Here is a 21,497-nt window from a genome sequence, read left to right on the forward strand (position 1 = left end):
TTGAGTTGAAGGAAGTTTGAGGATGATGTGTTGAAACATATAGTTGTGAAGCAGAGACTCCAATTCCTCTGACCTTCAGTGTGTCATTGTCCTTATTTCACAGAATCACAGAATGTTAGGGCTTGGAAGCATTTGAAAATACCATTCCAGGCAGTCAAAGACTTGAGAGGAGAAGTGCCAGCAGCAGAGTAAAATACGGAGAAATTCTGTGGTTTTGCTAAGAAAATTACCCAAATTCTTTACTTAATTGCAATTCCACTTATTAACTGCCATGCAAGAGTAAATTTTAGATACCTTACTTATTCTGCATGCAGTATTCATGAGAGAAAGACAAGTCAGACCTAGCAGCTAGAAGGCAAGATCTACAGGGATGGAAAATGTATCGAGTAGAACATACTACCTGACCCTGTCACATGAAATGTTAATTAGCCATCTTCTGGTGTACTGTTAGCAAAGAAATCCTGAAAGTGTGATGGAAATGATCAAGTATTACTAGGTGCTGACAGCTGTGGTGCTTTCACACTGAATCTGTTTGAAAGAGCTGCTTTCCTTACAGTAACATATGGGAAGTGCCCTCCATACATTGAATCATGGAATTGTTTCTGTTGGAAAAGACCTCTAAGATCATGAAGTCTAACCATCAATCCAACACCACCATGTCCCTGAGTGCCATGTGTAGGCATTTTCTGAACACCTCCAGGGATGGTGATGGCACCACCTCTCTGGGCAGCCTGTTCCAATGGGAGGTGGTGGGGTGTAGACAAGTGAGCATAAAAGTAGTGGGATGTAGAAAACACAACAGTGTTCGCTGTTCAACAACCAAGCTGCTGACAAACTACCTGAAAGTGTTCATGTTTCTATTGTTCTCTCTGAAAAAGCTTAAATGAGGTGCATAAAGAGCAGATACCTTGCAAGAGGACCAGGTAAGTTGGTTTTTAAATATGTTTTTCTTGAATTGCAGGAATATTCTATAGTGTACAGTCAGAAATGGTGTTCTGTGACCTTCTTTGGGAATGGTTACTGTTGTTTTATAAGAGCCTTTTGAAGGAGGGAAGCACAACTTCAGGCCTTTGGAAAGGAAATAAGTTATAAAAAGTAAAGAAAATGTAAATGTGATTGCTCTTGTATTTCTCACTCTAGTTTGCCAGACATATCAAGAAATCTGAAGGCCAGAAGACACCCAAAGTTGAGTTACAGATTTCAATCTATGGTGTAAAAATTCTAGATCCAAAAACAAAGGTAAGAGACTTCAGTGTTCATGGTACTAAGCTACTAGTAAAGTACTGATTGAACTGATTGTAATGTTTTTCTTGGTTTATATATTTTAAAATGTTATAAAGAAGCCATTCTGTCCACAGAAAAACCTTCCAAAAATGTCATCTTGTTGCAATGCATGGGGAACACCTTCCCAGGCAGGTACATGATACTCCAAAATAAAGGCTGCAGCTAATGTAAGATTTAATGGTTTTAATCCTTTCACACCAGAACTTTGAAACTCTGGGGAGGATGAAAACACTGTAGTAAATAAATATTAACACTGCATATGATAAATGCTTTTCCAAATGGTCACCATCATGTAGATGCCCACATGTAGGTGTTTGCCAAATGCATGAAGAGACAGTTTGATTGCAGTGACTTCTTGCTGCTGCTTTGGACTTGCCCCTCTCTTTCCTGTTCACTTTTTCCTCCTTTTGTTGTGTTTTTTATATTTGATTTATTTTATCCCCCCTCCTGAATGCTGATGCTTCCCAGGTGCGTTACCCATTTCCCTGTAGGTTTGATGTAGCAGGTCATAAGCACTCTCAAAGGCTTTTTATCTGGCACACCATGACAGTGTCTGCCTTTCCAGCCATCAACTCCACTGAGTCATTCCATGGATGGGTTTTTTGTTCCTTTGCATGCTCTGGTAGTTTGGAAGAAGTTATATAGTGAGCAAAACATCCTCCTTGCAAGCTTGGAAAAGGAATAAGGAGATAAAAATAATCAAGCTAAAAATTGTTTTTATTTTTTCAGGAATCAGCAATTCTCAGCATCTTGAGTGCTCTTAAATCTTTCATATGTATGTTAATGTTGGATTTGAATGAGTTGGAGTTGGTTTTTACTGCTTCTTGGAATCATGGAAATGTTTCAGTTGGAAAAGACCTCTAAGATCATTGAGTCCAGCCATCGACCTACCACCACTGTGGACATTAATCTATGTCCCAAAGTGCCATGTCTACACATTCTTTTAACATGTCTATGGATGGTGACACTACCATCTCTCTGGGCAGCCTGTTCCAACGCTTGACCACTCCTGCAGTAAAGAAATTTTTGCTAATATCCAATCTAAATCTCCCCTGGTGCAACTTGAGGCCATTTCCTCTTGTTCTATCACTTGATAGTAGAGAGAAGAGACAAACACCTCACTAAAACCTCCTCCTTAGTGGTGGAGTGATCACTACGGAATAGTTGTGGGCAATGGCTTCAAACTAGAGAAGAGTACATTTAGATTAGATGTTAGGAACAAGTTCTTTACCATGAAGGTAGTGGAACACTGGAATAGGTTGCCTGGGGAGATGGTTGAGGCCCTGTGCGTGCAGATACTCAAGGTGAGGCTCGACAGGGCTCTGGGCAACCTGATCTAGTTGAGGCAGCCCCTGCTTACTGTAGAAGTGGGGTTGGACTAGATGACCTTTGGAGGTCCCTTCTAACCCAGACCATTCTATGATTCTGTGGTAATGCATTTTAAGAAAAGGTAGCTTTAGTTCAAGGCTGTCTCTGCTTGCAGCCCGTGTTTGCTTTACACTCTTGATACATCCACAATTCAAGAGCTCATAAGCAGAGGGGACAAGAAATACCCATGTCGACTTCCATTGCAGTTTTTTCATCTTGCCTTGCTTTCTAGGGCACAAAAGGGTACTGAACCCATCTCCTGGCAAGAAAACTGTTTTAAAACAAGAGTTTTAGATGCCAAAATGCTTTAGTCTTCCTAACTCGATCTGTAAGAATTAACAGAAAGCTGTGGGATGGAAGCTCCTGGGGGAGTAGGAACATTCTAATCTCTTAGCAATGTTGTTAGTACAACTCAAATGACTATGAGTCTGTTTATCTCCTCCACTTTGTTTCTTAAAGTTACATGTAGATGTGAAATGGAATCAGGTTTTCCTTCTATTTGTACAATTTATAGATGCTTTAGGAAGTGACATTGTTGTCATTGCAGATTTCAGTCAGTTTTTCTTGGTGTTTTTGAAAGAAATCAACATTGTTACAGAGGAATATTGGTTTATATTCATGTGGTGACTGTTAATTGTGGTAGGAACAGGAGGCCATCTTATGTGTCAGGACTTGCTTTTCTGTCTGTCACTCTGGAAAAGGAGGATTGCAGAAAAGTGATTCTGTCCTTAAATGGTATAAAGTAGTTAAGTGCATCTATAAATGTGAAAGAGCCAGAGGAAGCATGTGTTATTTTATTGAACTGTTAAAGAGCTACAGCAGAAAGAGATTAAATGAGAGAAAGATTTGGAGACATGGGAGAAATTGGCTGTCAAAACTGAGAAAGGGAACCCGTTTGAGGCAAGGAGAAAAGATTGCCTGTGTGCTCCCTTTTTTTGAATAAGCCATTGTGTGCAAGGAGAGTGTGAGCCCTTGTTTATGAGCTTATAGCAATCTGGGAACCCTGGTGCTGCAAAGGAACTTTCTACTTTTTAATAGATAATAGTTCACATCTAAACTGCATAGTTTCCTTTAAAGCAAATCCTGCTTTCCCATGTAATAAGCCAAATAAAATAAAATACCAAGAAGAGACTTGTTGAAGGAAAAGAACAACAAAAAATCATAGTTGAGATAGTTTCTTTCAGCTGAAGAGCTCTGCCACTGCAATGTTTTAAATAGCTGGAAAATACTTTTTTTAATGGAAAGTGAAATACAGTCTCAAAAATATGCAAATAATAATGTTTAAAAGCTGTTTATGTTGTACTTTATGCAGTTACTTGGATGTCCAGTTGATTTCTCTGTGCCCCTTTTTTTGGGTAACAAAGTCACTTTGTACTTTTCTGTATTGGATAGAAAAGGAAGGACTTCTTTCAGTAAACCCATTTTAGCAAACCCTGGGAGATGATGAAATCTGAAGATGATCTGCACCTGGAGAAAGGACAGAATATTTTACAAGCTCAAACTAAATTGCAGAGGAAAGCAAAGCAACAGTAAAACCAATTTTCTAGAACAGAAATTACGGTCCAAATAAACACTCCAGATAAATGCTGTCCAAATGAAAACTTCCTGCTTACATTCAGCAAAAATGGGAACATTTGTTAGGAGATGAGTTTGCTAACGTGTGTTATACATTAAATCCACTTTTGGGTACTCTCACGTACAATGAGAGACATTCAAAACACATTAGTGCAACTTGCCAGCTCTTACATACATGAGGAAACCCAGAGATTTACTTAGTGCATCTTCTTCCTAAGCAAGTAAGGTTGATTTCTTGAAATTTATCTTTTCTTTTGCTTGCAGGAGGTCCAGCACAACTGTCAGCTCCATAGGATATCCTTTTGTGCTGATGATAAAACTGACAAGAGAATATTTACCTTCATATGCAAGGACTCAGAATCAAATAAGCATCTGTGCTATGTATTTGACAGTGAAAAGTGTGTAAGTATGAAAGGTGCTTTGAAAGGTGCTTTAAAAGAATTTGGGTGACTCTTGCAGTCACTGAAATAGAAATAAAGCAGGAATGGTTAATAAAGGCAGATGCCACTTGGATGTAATCTTTCATGCCCATACAATGCCTTGTAAATTAGATGCATTAATTTAAAGGAGAACCTTTTCCTTCATGAATCTAAGGTGGTTTTCTGGGACAATTTCTTCTTACTACCCAGCTCAGTATCCTAGGCCAGACATCTGCAGCACTGCCAGAGAACAGACTGCACCCCACCAAGCTTGAAATGTTTGCACAGCTGTTTTGTAGGGATTGCTGCAACCTTGTGGCTGAGATACCCTCACAGGCTCTTCTGCTGATGGGTTTGCCTCAGATTTGTTGGATTGTTTTTTCCTTTACAACAAGGTTCTCCCTTCTCTGCCCAACCCCCTGCCACATCTCTCAAGGTTAATGCTGTGATGCACTATCAGAAAATTCATTGCACTGACCACTGACATTCTCTTGTGTCTGAGACACAAGGGGGCAAATTCTCAAAAATGTGCAATAGCAGAAAAAGAACTATTTCAGGGCAGGAAATGGAGAAATGCTATGGGAGAAACGTCTAGCTGAAACAGTCATCTGTTTACTCTGAAAGTGATTAACAAAAGCATTGGAATCAGCATAAAAATGCATGTTCAGCATTTTTTTTTCTTTTTATATAATCTGGAATGGAACCTTACTTTTGAGTTTATTCTGAAGTAGCTGAGATACCAGACAAAGGAAATCCTAAGGAAGAAATATCTATTTTTAGAAAAATATGCATATTCACTTCCATTTGTATGCAGTTCTGCAGTGTTGTATTGGTACTTCAGTGTTTCTGACTATGGAGTTGTTGACCTGTTGTGCTGGTTTTGCACCAGACAGAATGTAGGATTTACCCCAAAGGAGGAAATAACAACACTTGCACAGGATTTGGAAGTTAAATGAAAACAGTATTTATAAAAGTAGACTAAATATAAAAGGTAATAAATATATGCATGTGTGTGTGTATATATATATATTTTTATATACATACACACACATATAACATGACAATGGCCCAGTCCCACCCTGTACCAAGCCTAAAGGCCACGTTGTGCAGCTGCAATTTCTCTCTCCCTGTCCCCACTGCACTAGGCCTTACCTCCCACACAGCAAACCCAAACAGTTTTAAGCAAGGAGCAAGCAAGAGTGAAAGCAAAGCACAGAAGAGCAAAAGGGAGAAAAAAGAGCAGGAACAAGCTCTAACTTCAGATTATACACAGATTTGCAGGAGGATGGGATAGGATGAAAATGTTTCATAATGCCCTATCCAAACCCCTGGGGACCGTCCAGCCCTCCTGGTACTCTGGAAGACTTTTATTTACAGTAGGACATTAGTCCTAAACCTATAGCACCTGCTCCTGCATTGCTCCAATGCCTTCAACACTGTTCTGAATTGTTATACAGATCTGTTCATTTCTCCTCTAATTTCTATCCTGTGCCTGGTTTTCACACATTCCATGGTTTGAAGTTGCCCTTGCAGTCTCACACTAATACCATTTTTATTCCAGACTTTTTTTCTAACCTGATATTCCATTTGTTATACCTTTTTCCTGTTTCACTCTGTTCACAAGTGCTCTCAGATCTCAGAAGATCCTAGCTCAGTTGATACTTTTCATTTCAGCCACCATTTCTTTGCAAGAAGACAGGATTGTATATCCCCAGTGTCCACTACACTTTCCTTTCACTAGCATAAAAAGTTATTTTCCAAAGCAGTCCAAGTTCAACTTTTTGGGTCTCACTCAATTTCATTTGGTTAAAATAGTCTATTGTCATAGTTTGATTTTTTTGTTGTTTGAGGTTTTTTGTTTGGTTTTGTTTTTTGGGGGGAGAAGGGGGTTGTTTGTTCTGGGGATTGGGGTTTTTTTGGTTGCTTTTTCTATTTTGGTTTTTGGGGTTTTATTATGGGGGTTTTGGTTTTGCTTTTTTGGTTGGTTGTTTTTTTGTTTGGGGTTTTTTGGGGTTTGTGTAGCTTTTTTGTGTTTTTTTTTTTATTTGTATTTTACTGTTTTGGGAGGGTTGTTTTGGAGTTTTAGTTTGTTGTTTGGGTTTTTTTTTGTTTTGGTTTTGTGAGGGCTTTTGTGGGTTTTTTGTTTGTTTGGCTTTGTTTGGTTTTCTTTGATTTTTGGTTTGGTTTTAGTTTTACTGAAGATGGCAGTATGGTTTTTTCCCCCACAGTAAAAGGATGCAGAGGTTAATTCACTATTCCTGCAGAACTCAGGTCTTCACACACTTCTACTAAATGACTCTGCTGTTGTAGTGATGCATAAAAGTCTGAAATGTTCTGTACCATTTTTGTGCATCCACTTCTTTGTGTTCTTACACATAGTGAAGGAGAAATGTTCTTGGCATCGAGTGGAATGTTCTGCTTTTGTGGGAAGTAACCAGTATCAGGCTTTTGTTTCAATAAACAAGAGAAAATTAGAGTTTAGCTTCAGCCAGATTGATTTTTTTCTTTTTCCTCTTCATAAATTATTTTAAAAGATTAAAACATTGCTTACTGTGTTTACTTTCTCTACTGAAGTAGTAAGCAAATGTGATATCCATGTAGTCACCTTTTACTGATGTCCCTTTTAAGTCAGCATTTTTTTCATCAAACCTTGGTGTACTCAGTCAACTTCTTCACTTATTTGTCACTCCTGCTATTTCTAAAGCAGATTTTCTGCCCTGACTGCATGTACACATCATAACATACGATGTAAATCAGCATAAAAGTACTAAATTTATGTATTTTGCATATGCAAATTCTACTTGGTTGGGCTTATGTAATCAGAAATAGTTGTGCAGGTAAATATATTTATGTACAGTGTGCTGGTTGAGATTTTATAGGACTTGTGAAAACAATTGTTAGAATCCAACCATAAAAGTAAGAGGAGTCAAAATATTCATCTATATGAAAAAAAGTGAATTCATTAAAACTCAAACACTTTATGTAGTGCTTGAAAAGTCTGTATTTGCTTCTGGAATCATTGCAAAAAGAAATGCTGCAGCATGCTGTCTGTATTTAAAGAAATCAAAGGCATAAGTAGTGCTAAAAATCAGCTAGTTCTGCCTGTTGAGTCTCCATTCTTTATCTGCAGTAGTTTTAACGTTGATTTCCTAGCATTTTCTGTTGAGGTATTTTGCTGAAGGGTATTGACTTCATCATGGCTGAATGGATGTAGCAAAGCCTTTGAATGTGATATATGGTTTAAAACATTTTGTGATCATCCTGAGTGAAAGTACTTATATAAAATATTCTCTAATATACTCATTTCAATCTTATGTTTTATGTAAAGGCTGAAGAGATAACTTTAACAATTGGCCAAGCCTTTGACTTAGCTTACAGGAAATTTCTGGAATCCGGAGGAAAAGATGTTGAAACACGGAAACAAATTGCAGGTTTACAGAAAAGAGTAAGTTCTGAAGTATGTTTGTGGTTTTGGTTTTGTTTTTTTCCAAAGAGATAAAAGAATATCTAGTGTATTTATGTTACCTGCTTTCCACCATTGCTCTCAGATTGCTAAGCATTGCAACTCAAAAAATAAAACTGAAAAAAGACCCGGTAACTGTGAAACACTATTTTATGTTTTGCCACTTGCAAGGTCAGTAAAGAGAAAAGCCAGGTTGCAATAGGGAAGATACTGAAATGTACTAATTTTTTGTAATCAGATAACTAGTTAAACATTGCTTGTAAATCACCAGATCTCAGACAAAACCTGCTCTCAGTGCACACTGTTGTTGAAATGAAGGATTGCCCTAACAGCCATTGCAATAACCATTCGCTTTGTAGATTCAAGAATTAGAAACTGAAAACACAGAACTGAAAAATAAAGTCCAGGATTTGGAAAACCAGTTAAGAAGAACACAAGTACATGCATCTCCAGTAAGTACATGGACATAACTCTATTATCTGAAGTTGCTCTAAGCTGATCATCACTGTGTTATGATAATTATTAACATCCCTTCCGTTTCCAGTGATTATGATTAACTTACAGTGATCATGTAACACAACTGTGGGAATGTAGCGTTGAAGTAGTAGTGACAAACCATCAAAAAAGCAAACTGCAGTCTCCATCTGTGGTCCTTTAATCCTCTTGTCATACCTATTTGTTGCTGTGTAAAGACAGTAAATACTCTAGTGGACATCTAAGCATGCCAGCTAAGGATGAGGAACTCTGTTCTGCACTTAAAGGGTCTGGGTCACAAATGCTACTGGAGACTTTTCTAGGACCTTTCTGCCTCAAGCATTTGTCACTTATAAGATACATTTTCTGAATTACTTACACTTTTGTCTGCCTTTCAAAGGAGTTATTAGGTGTCAGGAATTAACACTGGGTAGGTAGGAAAAAGGAGCAAGTTCCTGTTTTATGCAGTTCCTGTAAGATGATGACATAAAGACTGTTTGTAAATAACAGTTACTTATATCTAGGCAGGACCTCTAAATGTACAGGTTGCATTGCAGACTGATCTTCATGACTCCCCTCCTCTTACAAGTGAACTCTACCTGTACAGCCTTAGGGAACTGTGGAAATAAATAGGATTTCTTAATACACATATAGCAAAACCATAGAAACAGATGGACTGCTTTGAAGCTGTGCATTTCAGGCCAACCTTCTTCCTGCCCTGGATGTGCACCATTTCACTTGAAATGAAATGAGAAAGAAGTTGGAAGAGATGTACAAGTATGTTCAAAATGGTGATGACAGTTTGTGTCTCTATATTCCCTCAATAGGGAATAGAAGGTTGTTCCCATGAGGAACTGTCATTTCCCCTTACTGAAATCCACATGGAGGAGAAGAGCACCGTAAACTGTAAATACTGTGTAAATGCCACAGTGACAATTCTAATTCTAATCACTCACAAAGCATTCAGTGATCAATTTTAATGCTGGATTTAAAATCATTTTAATCAGTTCTTTTAATCTTTTATTTTTCCCAGTTGGACTGGCAGCTGGTTTATTTCAATTGTTGAAAGGAATCATAGAATCCTAGAATGCACTGGGTTGAAAGGGACCTCTACAAGTCATCCAGTCCAACCCCCCTGCAGTCAGCAGGGCCATCCCCAGCTAGATCAGGTTCCTGAGAGCCCCATCAGGCATGACTTTAAATGTCTCCAGGGGTGGGGTGTCCAACACCTCCCTGGACATCCTGTTCCAGTGTTCCATCACTCTCACAGAAAAGATCTTCTTCCTAATGGCCAATCTAAATCTACTCTACTTTAAAATGTATCTTTGAATTCAATTACACAGGCTCTTGAATCTCTTGTGAGAGATGCATTTGTCTTTCATTTGTGTTAATGGAGAACTTGGTAATTGCATTACCAAAGAAAATTAAAGACAATTATTAATCATGACCAAAAATTAGCCTGTAGTTTGTGATTTGCCTCTTTAAGACTATAGTTTCTTATTCCTTAGTAAAAAATTAAAAGCTAAATTTATACATTTGCCAGCCATGGGGAGATTCTCTCCCTTATTAATTACTTTTGGTACAGTTAATATAAATATTGCTTAAACAGCACTTAATGCAAGAACAAAATGATATAATCACGATAATCCTATTAAAAGATGGCCTCATTTTAATAAATCACTGTGAATTTTCACACATAATTTTATTGCTTTATTTACTTCTTAATTTTTAAAAAGAAAACCACAAACACTTCCTGCAACATATTTCTGAGTTTCCTCCACATCTAACAGCCTCTTTAATAGCTGAATAGATTCTGCCAAAAAAAAAATATTTATATGAATGAATAAATATTGGAAGAGGTTGCCCAGAAAGATTGGAGCTATCTGTACCCTTGGAGATAGTCAAAATTTTCCTGGATTAGTGTTGGCTAATTGGATCCTGCTTCAAGGAGGAGTTTGGATTAAGCTAGTGTCCTCTCATATGATTCTTTAATCAAATGGGCAGATAACAATAATACAACCAAGCAAACAAAAGAAAAAGGTAGGTTTCATCCTCAAATTTAGGAACATAACATGTCCACCAAACACTATCAGCTTTTGCACCTTGCCCAGAGAGCTCTCATGATGTTCAAAAAGGCAAAGTGCAAGGTCCTGAAGCTAGGTCAGGGCAACCCTCGATATCAATACAGGCTGGGGGATGATAAGATTGAGAGCAGCCCCACACAAAGGACTTGGGGATACTGGTAGACAAGAAGCTGGACATGAGACAACACTCACTGGGATTGCAGAAAGCAAGTTGTATCCTGGGCTGCATCAAAAGAAGCATGGCCAGCAGGTCGAGAGAGGTGATTCTGCCACTCTGCTCTGCTCTGGTGAGACCTCACCTGGAGTAATGTGTCCAGATATGGGGCCCACAACGCAAGAGAGACATGGACCTGCTGGAGCAGGTCTAGAGGAGAGCCACCAAGATGATCAGAGGGCTGGAACACCCCTCCTGTGAAGCCAGGCTGAAAGAGTTGGGGCTGTTCAGCCTGGAAAAGAGAAGGCTTCATGGAGACCTTATAGCTACATTTCAATATCTGAAGAGGAGCCACAGAAAGATTGGGGAGGGACTGTTTAGAGGAGTTTGTAGCAATAGGACCAAGTGACAATGGTTTTAAACTGGAGCAGGGCAGATTTAGGTTGGATGTTAGGAGAAAGTTCTTTACAATGAGGTGAAATATTGGTTGTGGTTGAGGCCCCATCCCTGGAGACAGTCAGGATCAGACTTGGTGTACTCCTGGGCAGCCCGATCTAGTTGGAGGTGTCCCTGCTGGCTGCAAGGGGGTTGGACAAGATGACCTTTGAGGGTCCCTTCCAACCCCGTGCAATCTGCCAGTCTGTGAAATCATTCCAATAGGTCTGTTGTAACTAGATTGTGCATGTTACAAATCAGAGCTCTTGACTGTGCTGGGGTAAGAGTAAGTCCATCGAAATGCACCAGTTGCATTGAAAATCAATGAGGGAATGAGGTTATGAGGTGACCTCAGTGCAGAGAAAAGGAAGCATAAATATTGTTAAAATAGTTTGAATCTGATAAAGGGATCCTAAGTCCAAGTGCCTGCAATAGCAGTGGATGTGATTGGCTAATACTTAACGCTGCTTTAACTGTGTGAGCAACAAGTACGTATGAACAAAGGGAATGACAAACATTGGGTAAGACAACTGATTGCCTGATATAGACTGTAATTAGTTTGCTCTATTTAATTCAAATCAACTATCATTGCCAAGTCTCTATACCTATCAGAGAAAAGCAGAAGTGGCACAAAGAATATTTTCCTCTTATTCCCACATAATTTCTGTGATGAAAAGAAGATAACTTTGGTTTTCAAACAAAGAAAATCAGAGATTTGGGCTGTGTGTGTGAATTTGAGTTCTAAGCTTTTAAGTACCATCTTGTTAAAATTATCTGTCCTACTGCTGCTCTATGCCTTCCAAATGAGAAAAGCAAAACAGCAGTTCTATCTTGGGATCGTTTTGTCAAAAAGTCAAATCTGCTGGTAGGATTTTGTTAAAAATTCAAAGAGTTTCCTTAAATGAAGCAGAATATCCAACACAGGGAGTAATACCTCGTCTGAGTCACTTCCTAAGAACTTTTGCTTCCATGGGGGAAAACTTGCTTCCCTGCAGATATTCTTTGTGTTACGTGCTATAAACGTAACCATCCTTGTGATTTGAAACAGATATAGTAAACTGAGTTTTAGTTTTCTCACAGCTCTCACGTCCATGCTGTTGAATTGGAAGGAGATGCCAGTGCTGTATGAGAGCTTTCTGATGTGTATTTTAGGCAGAAAAAGTGATTTATTTCTATTTACTTGATTTGATACAACTGTAGCTCCTTATTGCCTCTGCCCAGTTTGATGTTATTCTGCCTGCTGAAGTCTAGGGAGGGATCATTTAATCATCAGTGGAAACTTTAAGCCCTGATCCTTGATACTATGATAAAAGTAGATGTGCTGTTAACTGGCATCACAGTAATTTGTAAAGAAATGTTCCATTCTGGGAGCCAGCAACAGGTGGTCAAAAAGTTGCTTCTGTTTATGCTTCAATATTTCCTTGGATTTTCATGCCTTATGTTTTCCTTTTTCTGTATTTGGTTGTTTGCATGCTGCTTGTTCTTCCTCCACATTTGCCGGATGTGCTGAAATGGCTTTCCTGTCTCAGAGGCCGTTGACTCTGCTCTTCCTTTAGTGATGAATGCATGGTCACAGGAACCACTTGGCCATCAACATTTGATTTAGCAGTTTAGAATTCAACACTAGCAACTTGATTAAATGAGTATATGCTTAAAGAAGCAGAAGGTGTTGCAGGGCCCTGTGATAACAGCTCACAGAACACGACAGCTCTGAACTCACACTGTGTGTAATGGCCTCTTCTCCTTCAGTCCCCATCCCTATGGACAGGGGACCACAACCCATGCAATCTAAGCAGGCTGTTTATTTTCCTTCCCTGTGAGAGAAGGCTGAGGGTTTATAGTATTTATTGCACCTGCAGTGTGAGACAGTGCTGTTAGAGACACCAAGTGAGGTCACTGCCATGCTTTATTTGTTAAGATACCAACCTGGGACAGAATGTCTTTCCCATTTGTCAATAGCTGAGAAACCACAGTATGGTTTGTAGGCAGTGTCAATCTATTGTTTCTTTACTCCTGCATCTTCCTTCTGCAGTGGATTGATTTTTTGTGTCTTTAGTTATTCCAGACACATGATTCTTTCCATTAATTTTTAATTGAATGAAGTAGATAGAAAATGCCTTCAGAAGATGGAAGTTCAGTGCCTTTTGTATTCTTTCACTGGCCCTTGACACTGTTGCCTTTTCTTTTAGAAAAGGCATTTCTGCTTTCTCTGACTGTGAAGCTAAAGCTCTTTTGATTCCCAGACCATTTTCACATGAACAAGACCAGATTGCATCTCCTGTTCTCACTTCAGTATCAGAAAGACAATGGAATATGAAAGCATCTTTAAACTGTGGATGAATAATTTAGTCCATATATAGTTTTAAACATTTGTCTCATTGCGCATTTAAAACCACATCTAATATTGGCATAGCTTCAATTCTCAACAGAAACACCCAGAATATCAGCTGTATCCTGGGCTGCATCTCCAGCAGTGTGGGCAGCAGGTCAAGGGAGGGGATTCTGCCCCTCTGCTGTGGTGAGATCTCTACCTGGAGTACTGTGTCCAGCTCTGGAGTCCTCAGCACAAGGACCTGCTGCAGTATGTCCAGAGGAAGCTACAAAAATGATTGGAGGGCCAGAACACCTCTTCTGTAAGAAAGGCAGAGAGAGATGGGGTTGTTCAGCCTGGAGAAGAGAAGGCTCCTGGGAGACCTTACAGCTGCCTTCCAGTGCTTAAAGCAGCCTCTAAGCAAGCTGGGGACAGACTTCTTTTAGCAGGGCCTGCTGTGACAGGACAAGGGGTGATGATTTTCAACTAAAAGAGGGAGATTTAGGCCAGATACAAGGAAGAATATTTTTACACTGGCCCAAGCTGCCCAGACAGGTGGTAGGTGGCCCATCTCTGGAAACACTGAGGGCTGGGTTGCACAGGGCTGTGAGCAGCCTGCTCTAGTTGCAGATGTCAGTGCGGTGGGGGTGAACTACATGTCCTTTAAGTGTCCTTTCCAACCCAAACCATTCTGTGATTTAAATTAGGCCAACTAAATTATAGATACATACATTTGCTGGAATTCCTCCTCAGGATCAGTTGTGATGCTTAGAATTCAGATGCTCTTTTAATTCTCAACTATTTCAGAAGTATTTTTTCTGCAGTTTGTCAAAGATGGTTCTTTGTTTGTGATGCTGAAGAGCAAATTAAATGTGTGAGGCTTGACTGCAAACTGTGACTGTTCTGCCAGAGTTGCTTCTGTAAAAGGAGCCATGTGTTCATGTATTGAACACTTGAATAATGTTAACACTTTTATTAGCAAAGCATTTGAATTTGCTGATCTCTGGCATCAAAATGTGTGCAAAGAATATTACAGCTGGTGACTTATCTGAAAATCATCATCAGTCCCGGAGATCACCACAAGACCAATGAGAGACCACTGCAAGCAGTAATTGTAAGGCGAAGCTTCAGATGAAACTAGAAAATAATAATAATAATAATAGAAAAAAAATAGGGATTTCTCAACTCTCTCAGTTCCTAAGTAGTGTAAGTTATAGGCTTGCTTGTGAAATACAAAAGGAAATCTAATCTAAAACTGCTTTCCTGACTCTTCTTGCTTGTCTTGCAGATTTTTTGCAGGATTTAACTGTAAAATACTGGCAGACTGAAATGGCTGCAAACTACTTGTATAAACAATGAAACTTCAGATCCTTTACATTTTTGCAGTGCAAATCACTGACAGCAGTAGGCTTTGCTTTTGAGGGATGCATTTGCTCTCCAAATTAACTTTGTTAATTAGTTATTAGCAAATTAACCTTGTTGCTTGGTTATTAGCATCACAGTAAAATAATCTTCCGTGGCTGATCTAAATCTGGCCTTCCAATATCTAAAAGGGGCTTACAAAAAAGCTGGTGAAGGACTTTTTAAGTTGTCAGGTAGTGATAGGACTAGGGGGAATGGATCCAAACTAGAGGAGGGGAGATTCAGATTAGATGACAGGAAGAAGTTCTTCATCATGAGGGTGCTGAGACACTGGAACAGGTTGCCTAGGGAGGTGGTAGAAGCCTCATCCCTGGAGGTTTTTAAGACCAGACTGGATGTGGTTCTGGGCAACCTGATGTAGTGTGAGGTGTCCCTGCCCATGGTAGTGGGGTTGGAACTAGATGATCCTTGAGGGTCCCTTCCAACCCTGACAGTTCGGTGAATAGCAACATCAATCTACTTTAGGTGGTTTTTTTTTTCCTGTCAGTTAATAAACTGTATAGGAAAAATTCATTCTGAACCAATAAAAGAAGCAATAGGAGTGTAGTTGGAAACAAAAAGACTAGGCTGTATAATTAAATACTTTGACATAAAATGCATAGTGAAAGCTGAACACCAATTCATCACTCTTTTGATAGTTTCAAGTTTTTTCTCATGCCTTTTCTCTCAGGGCTTTGTAACTATTTAGATTGAAGTTTACTTTCAGATTCAATAAATAATAAACTACTTAGTGGTCGTTCTTTCTGCCTTTGGGTTGTTGCTTTGAAGGTTACACCAGTGTTGCTATAACTCCAAAATGTTAGTCCCTACACTGCCTGTGTTTGCCAGTGCAGAACTGTCCCACAATAGGAACTGTCACTTGTTTTCATTTCCTGAATGATCTCTCAAGGACACACTCTACCAAACCAGGAGGTTCCTTTACAGCTACTCTTACTCGTGCCATGGGATATGCTGGCACAGTGTGTTCCATTTGTCTCTCACTCCCTTGCAAGTACAGCTGAAGTTTCTGTTACTTTTATATCTGTGCTGTGTTACTTTTCATCTGTTTTAGTGGCTTGGCAATACATTAGTCACTGTTTTTTTTGCATTTGGTCTTGATTATATGAGGGCAATCTGATGTTCCTTTCATTGTTTGCTTATGATGACACTGCTGAGGTTTGTATCACAGTGATACTTTGGATGCTGCTCCTGTGTATAAATCCAGCCTCCAAGGATTAGTGCATCCCTGAGAGCCCTGTTTTACAAAATGTCTTTTTTTTTTCCCCCTATTTATATTGTTGATGTTGCCTAAGCTGCCTGGGTTAGCTAACAGCCTTCATGTGGATTTTAACAGGTACAGTTAAATCCCTCAGCTTTTGTAGTTGACTGAACAATAAACCATTGTAGACCAGTAAGTACCCTCTGATGAGATAAGAGAACTTTCTAGTCTATTTTGGGCTTGGCTGAAGTCTACCAGTCATGCCTTCAAGGTTTTCTCCTTGGGCAACCTGTCTAAGGCAGAGAAGGAAGTATGACAATTGCACATCTCTGAAGTTAAATAGAAGAAAACAGCAATATCACAGTGTTAGGGGCTAGAAGGGACCTCAAAAGATCAGCCAGTGCAGGCCCCCTGCCAGAGCAGGATCACCTAGAGCAGATCACACAGGAATGCATCCAGGCAGGTTTTTAATATCTCCAGAGAGGGAGACTCCATAGCTCCCCTGGACAGCCTGTTCCAGTATTCCATCACCCTCACAGTGAAAAACTTTTTCCTCATGTTTCCATGGAACTTTCTATGCCTCAGCTTCCACCCATTGCCCCTTGTGCTGTCACTGGGCAGCACTGAGCAGAGCCTGGCTCCATCCTCTTGGCACTCACCCCTCACATGTTTATAAACATTAATGAGGTCACCTCTCAGTCTCCTCTTCTCCAAGCTAAGGAGCCCCAGCTCCCTCAGTTTCTCCTCATAAGGGAGATGCCCACCCCCATAGTCAGGAAAATAACTTGAAAGAGAAAATGATTAAATAGGAGAGAAGAATTGGAAGGCATCATGTAAAGGTATTGGAAGAAACAGCCCCAAAAGGAACAGTGTTCTTCCATTCACCATTGGCATTGGTGTTCTTATCATGGCAGTGTTTTCAAATGGATGGATTAGACCAGTTTCTAAAGTTCTTTCCTTGACTTAGAAGCATAGGCCACCTGCCCTCATTACCCTCATGGAAAAGCTTCAACCTGAAGGTGAGAAAACCCCAGCAAGGGGAGAGAGAGAGAAGAAGGAAAAGGGGAAGGTACGGCTTGTGGTGTTCCCTTATAAGTGATACAGGCATTTATGAGAATGGAATAACACAATTTCCTGTGTCCACCCACTAGGCTGGACTCTCTGGCCCTCTGGAAGACCTCAACTTCATGGTTCTTAAGGCATTCAGCCCCAAACCATAACACTACACTTCCCTGCTGTACCTGCTCTGTCTGTGGGCTGCTGGAATACCTAAGGCTGTTAGCAAAAAGCCATTGTCACCTTCTGGGTCAGGGGATGCAACACACAGAACACCCAGCACAGGTCCCAGTGCCAGGCTTCTGTACTGCCCTGAAAATCAAGAATTGTTAGGGAAAACTCATAATTCACAAGACACATTCCCAGAACTGTTATATGAAGCTTGACCTCCCTGTATGTCCTAAAGATATTGTTGCTTATCAGATAAGTAGGAGGAAATATGTCTGCTGCAAGTTCAGGGCTCAGCTGATACAAGTAGTGTCTAATCTGTTTGTGGGTTTTTTTTCCTGAAACCTTCCACTGCCTGGATTTTTTATGTGTGTCCATCCTGCTCATAGTTTCGCTGCTTTGCATCCTATGTGCGTTTCGCTGCTTTCTGTATTATTTTTCATGTGATACACAGGATTTGTTATGGAAACTGCTCATCCTTTGCTGGTTTTTATTTTAGGGAGACCCTCATTTGCCTGCTTGTATTTAGGTATCTTCAAGTGTTTACTATGGCAAGAGGTTTTTTTCCCCCCATATATAAAAGCAATTATTACATGGTAGTAACTATGCAGTGCCGTAGTCTCCTATTCTAATATTACAAGTCTTCTACCTGGAGTCTAGTGATACTCTTGAAATAATAATCAAAATTCACTGTCTTGTTGATTTTACTGGTTTCAGTTGCATTGATTCCAAACCCTCTGTTTCACAATTGAAGCTTGGTAACAGATGAATTCTCTCCAATTGCAATAAAAACTTTTCCCTTTTTTGCCCCCCTTTTGAATTGCAAGTTTTGAATGGAGAGTTTCGTGGTGTGTTTGGTGTTCTCCTTAGTATGGCATTGTCACTAAATTTGGGTGCTTAATACCCTTACCCTGGCTTATCTGTAAAGAAAGTGCAGAAAGGAACTAAGACTTGGTTTGAAAGGATTTGAAATGTGTTGGGTTTTATATGACTCTGAAAAACTGGCTTAAAAATCATTGATTAAATCCTGCTTTGCTATAGCTATGCAAACTTGTAACAAAATGATCATGTCATATCAAGTGTTTAATGCTGCATGAAGAGAGTTAAAAGCAAGCTTCAACATTTTTGCTCTTTATATCTACCACTGCTTCAGCCTGGGCAAGCTTTTTTAGGTGAGATACCTATATCCAGGTCCAGTTCTTGGTTCTAGTGAAGAACAACTGTCTGCACAAGTGTTCACTTACTCCTGTTAAGATTCAAAGATGACTCTGCTCCCTAAAGCTTTGTTTTTACTGTCCAAAGCTATTTTCCTCAGATTTTGAGGCATGAATTAACAGAAATATTTTTTCTTTTTTTTTTAAACCAAATACATAAAGACATTTCATTTTTGCTTTTCCTTCCAGTATCAGTCCTAAAAGCTCTTTGTTTCTAATTTCACCTAGACAAGATCCATTTATTTTAAAACTTTCAGGATTGCAGATATATCCCATTTGGGAAAAAAGAAAAGAAAATTTTAAAAAGGGTGTTTATTTATTATCAGAGTGGACAAAGCCCTCAGCTTTCGTCTTGATATGCAGTGAGTCTTGACTAATTCAGACCAGAACCATGCAGTTACTACTTTGTCATTTTGGGGGAAGTCTCTTCCCATCTGTGTTCTGGTGTGGCTATTATTCATTTGCCTCTCTTTGAACCTGAGAATCGTACCAACATTGTCCTCAATATTTGAATTTCCTCAGCAGCAAAGTTTTATTGCATCCTGCATCCTGTGCTGCCATGGCAGGGACATGACAATTCCTTTGGTTTTGTAACAGATCTCATCTGTTGAGATACCTATTGAAAACACCAAGCTGAATTAGTTTTTCATCCACACAGAAAAGCTGGCAGAAGGGTATCATTGTCCATAAAGGCTTAGTTTCTCAAATTCTGTGGGCAAGGAAATGAAACAAAGTTTAGTATTAATGTCAAAGTTAATATTTGTGAGCTGTGAACATCTCTCCTAGGAAGATTTTAGTTAAATAATTCATTGTTTTTTAAATATTGGTGGGATGTATGTGGTAGATGTTCCCTCTGAGCTGTGCTTTTAAGCACCACAGTAACTCTTCTCCTCAGATACGTGCATGCCAGTTAATTCACATGTGCAGATGAGATACTGCTGATGGCTGTGGGTGGATTTAGCCCTTTGTCAGTGCATCAGACACACCAACTTTGGGCAAGGTGTCTGTCTTTGTTTTGTTTGGTGTTGTCATCAAGGAGCTAGTTAATACTGGGTGACTTTTAGCTTTAGATTTTGTTTGAAAATACTTTGAAGTTCTCTATCTTGTAACTGTAGCACTGAACAGCAAGTTGCTGGCAAAGTTTTTAAAGTATGAAATGGGGTTTGGTTTGTTGTTTTGGGTTGGTTTTTTTGTTGTTCTGCTTTCCCTGACTTTACCACGTTCTGTTCCTCAGAATGTTTTCTCTTTCTGTGATTCCTTTTCAGCTGCTGCACATAAAGTGTGATAATGATGAACATATGTTTCAAAGACCCTCTACTTTTTTCTGGTGTAACAATGAGGATTCACCTCCTTGTTTAGATATCTCTTCCATTACGCTTACTCCTAGGAGTTCTCCTGACTCTAGACTACCACCTGGATTGTTAATACCACCACCTTCAAAAAGTGGTCTTCCAAAGCCAACCAGTGAATACAGCTGCCCAAGACCTCGTGTAATCCTGCTGTGCAAATGCTTTTTCAGTTGCCTTTTTTCTTGTTTTGGCTTTCCTTTGTTCTCTGTTGTGTATTAACTTGTGTGGAAATGTGCATTTTGTACAGCGGTTGAAGGACAGAGCAGATGTATCTGAGATTCTCTAGGGACGCTCTTCAAATGTGGAATTTGTGAAGATTTATTTCTACAGAGCTTTTTTTTTTTTTTTCTCCCCAGCCTCCAAACCAGAAATTCTTATTTTCCCACCATGTTTAAATTAGTTCATTAATGAATTACCTCTCAGTTATCTCTCAGTCTTTTGTTTAAATTCTTCACATTGTGAATAGTTCCTCAAACAGTTCTAAAGGTCCAGCTGTCGTTGGCCCTCTTAAAGGCAACCAGCCTCCAACTGCCACACCAACTTCAAGGGCTTACCCCCAGCATTAATTACTAGAAGAGCAATCAGCCATTAAATACCTTTTAGTGTATTTTATGAAGACTGTGCAAAATGAAGGCTGAAAATTATTCTTAAGTAGAAAATAGGCGTATTGCCTGCTCTTTCACGGCAATATGCTTATACTCCCAACTTTTCCTTCCATTTGCAAGTTAACATTTGGCTGTGTTTGCAGACATCCTGGCTTCCTGCATGTGTTCACTAAGTAAAAATGCTTCTTGCCCTCATATGCATTCAAAAGATACATTTCTTCAAACAACTAAAGTATAGTTTTACATAAGCTAGCTGTATTAGTATTGTCAAGATGGCCAGTAGCTTCTACAAAATGCCATTGAGAAATGATAGTCTCAACTTTGGGGTTTGTTTTTTGTTTCTTTTTTTCTCCTTAAAAGACTCATTTGAGACTAAACATGTGTTATTTATTTATCTAGCTTCTAGATAGCCATGAACATTTAGCAAAGAGGGAGAATCTGTACTAGCATTTACTATGTGCAAACCACTCTAGGATTATCCATCAATGTTAATGGGGAATGTAGGTTATTATATGGCATCTACTTCTGCACCAAGCCTGATCCCACCTTCCTGATGCAGGCAAAAATTTGTCTACAACCAGAGGGAGTTTTGTTTGTATGAAGAAAGGGAAATGAGATGATTAGATGTTTACTGTGGGTCAAGCACATCCGTTGCAGTGCTTGGAGTGGGAGCAGATGACATCTCTCTGACTTAAATTGTGCTGGTCTTCTGACTATGCACAGAGCAACCAGGAGGTTAATGTCAGGCCCATGAATACAGTGCCAAGAGCCTATTGTGTCTGAGTGCTGTGCACTGAAATATTTTCAGGAGAGATACTCTTTGAAATTGCAATGTTAGCTCACATAGAGATCAGTAAGAGGTCTCAGTGTGTAAAGATAATCTTGAAAATTAGCTGGTTTATGAAGTTAATTCAGCTG

At 39.4% G+C, this 21,497-nt stretch overlaps 1 protein-coding gene across 2 annotated transcripts in view; it reads left to right on the forward strand.

Annotated features, from left to right (window-relative positions):
• The window catches only part of GULP1 (GULP PTB domain containing engulfment adaptor 1), a 134,107-nt gene that overhangs the window by 92,871 nt on the left and 19,739 nt on the right, over positions 1 to 21,497 (forward strand). The window contains exons 5-9 of one of the 2 annotated variants that reach the window (XM_054380942.1): positions 1,141 to 1,239; positions 4,492 to 4,629; positions 7,975 to 8,091; positions 8,469 to 8,561; positions 19,891 to 20,115. In XM_054380942.1, coding sequence (XP_054236917.1) covers positions 1,141 to 1,239; positions 4,492 to 4,629; positions 7,975 to 8,091; positions 8,469 to 8,561; positions 19,891 to 20,115 — 672 coding nt within the window. The remainder of the gene's footprint in view (positions 1 to 1,140; positions 1,240 to 4,491; positions 4,630 to 7,974; positions 8,092 to 8,468; positions 8,562 to 19,890; positions 20,116 to 21,497) is intronic. The other variant, XM_054380943.1, reaches the window with a different exon arrangement.

The sequence above is a fragment of the Indicator indicator genome, chromosome 5 (genome assembly GCF_027791375.1).
Source record: "Indicator indicator isolate 239-I01 chromosome 5, UM_Iind_1.1, whole genome shotgun sequence".
NCBI classification, from domain to species: Eukaryota; Metazoa; Chordata; class Aves; order Piciformes; family Indicatoridae; genus Indicator; species Indicator indicator.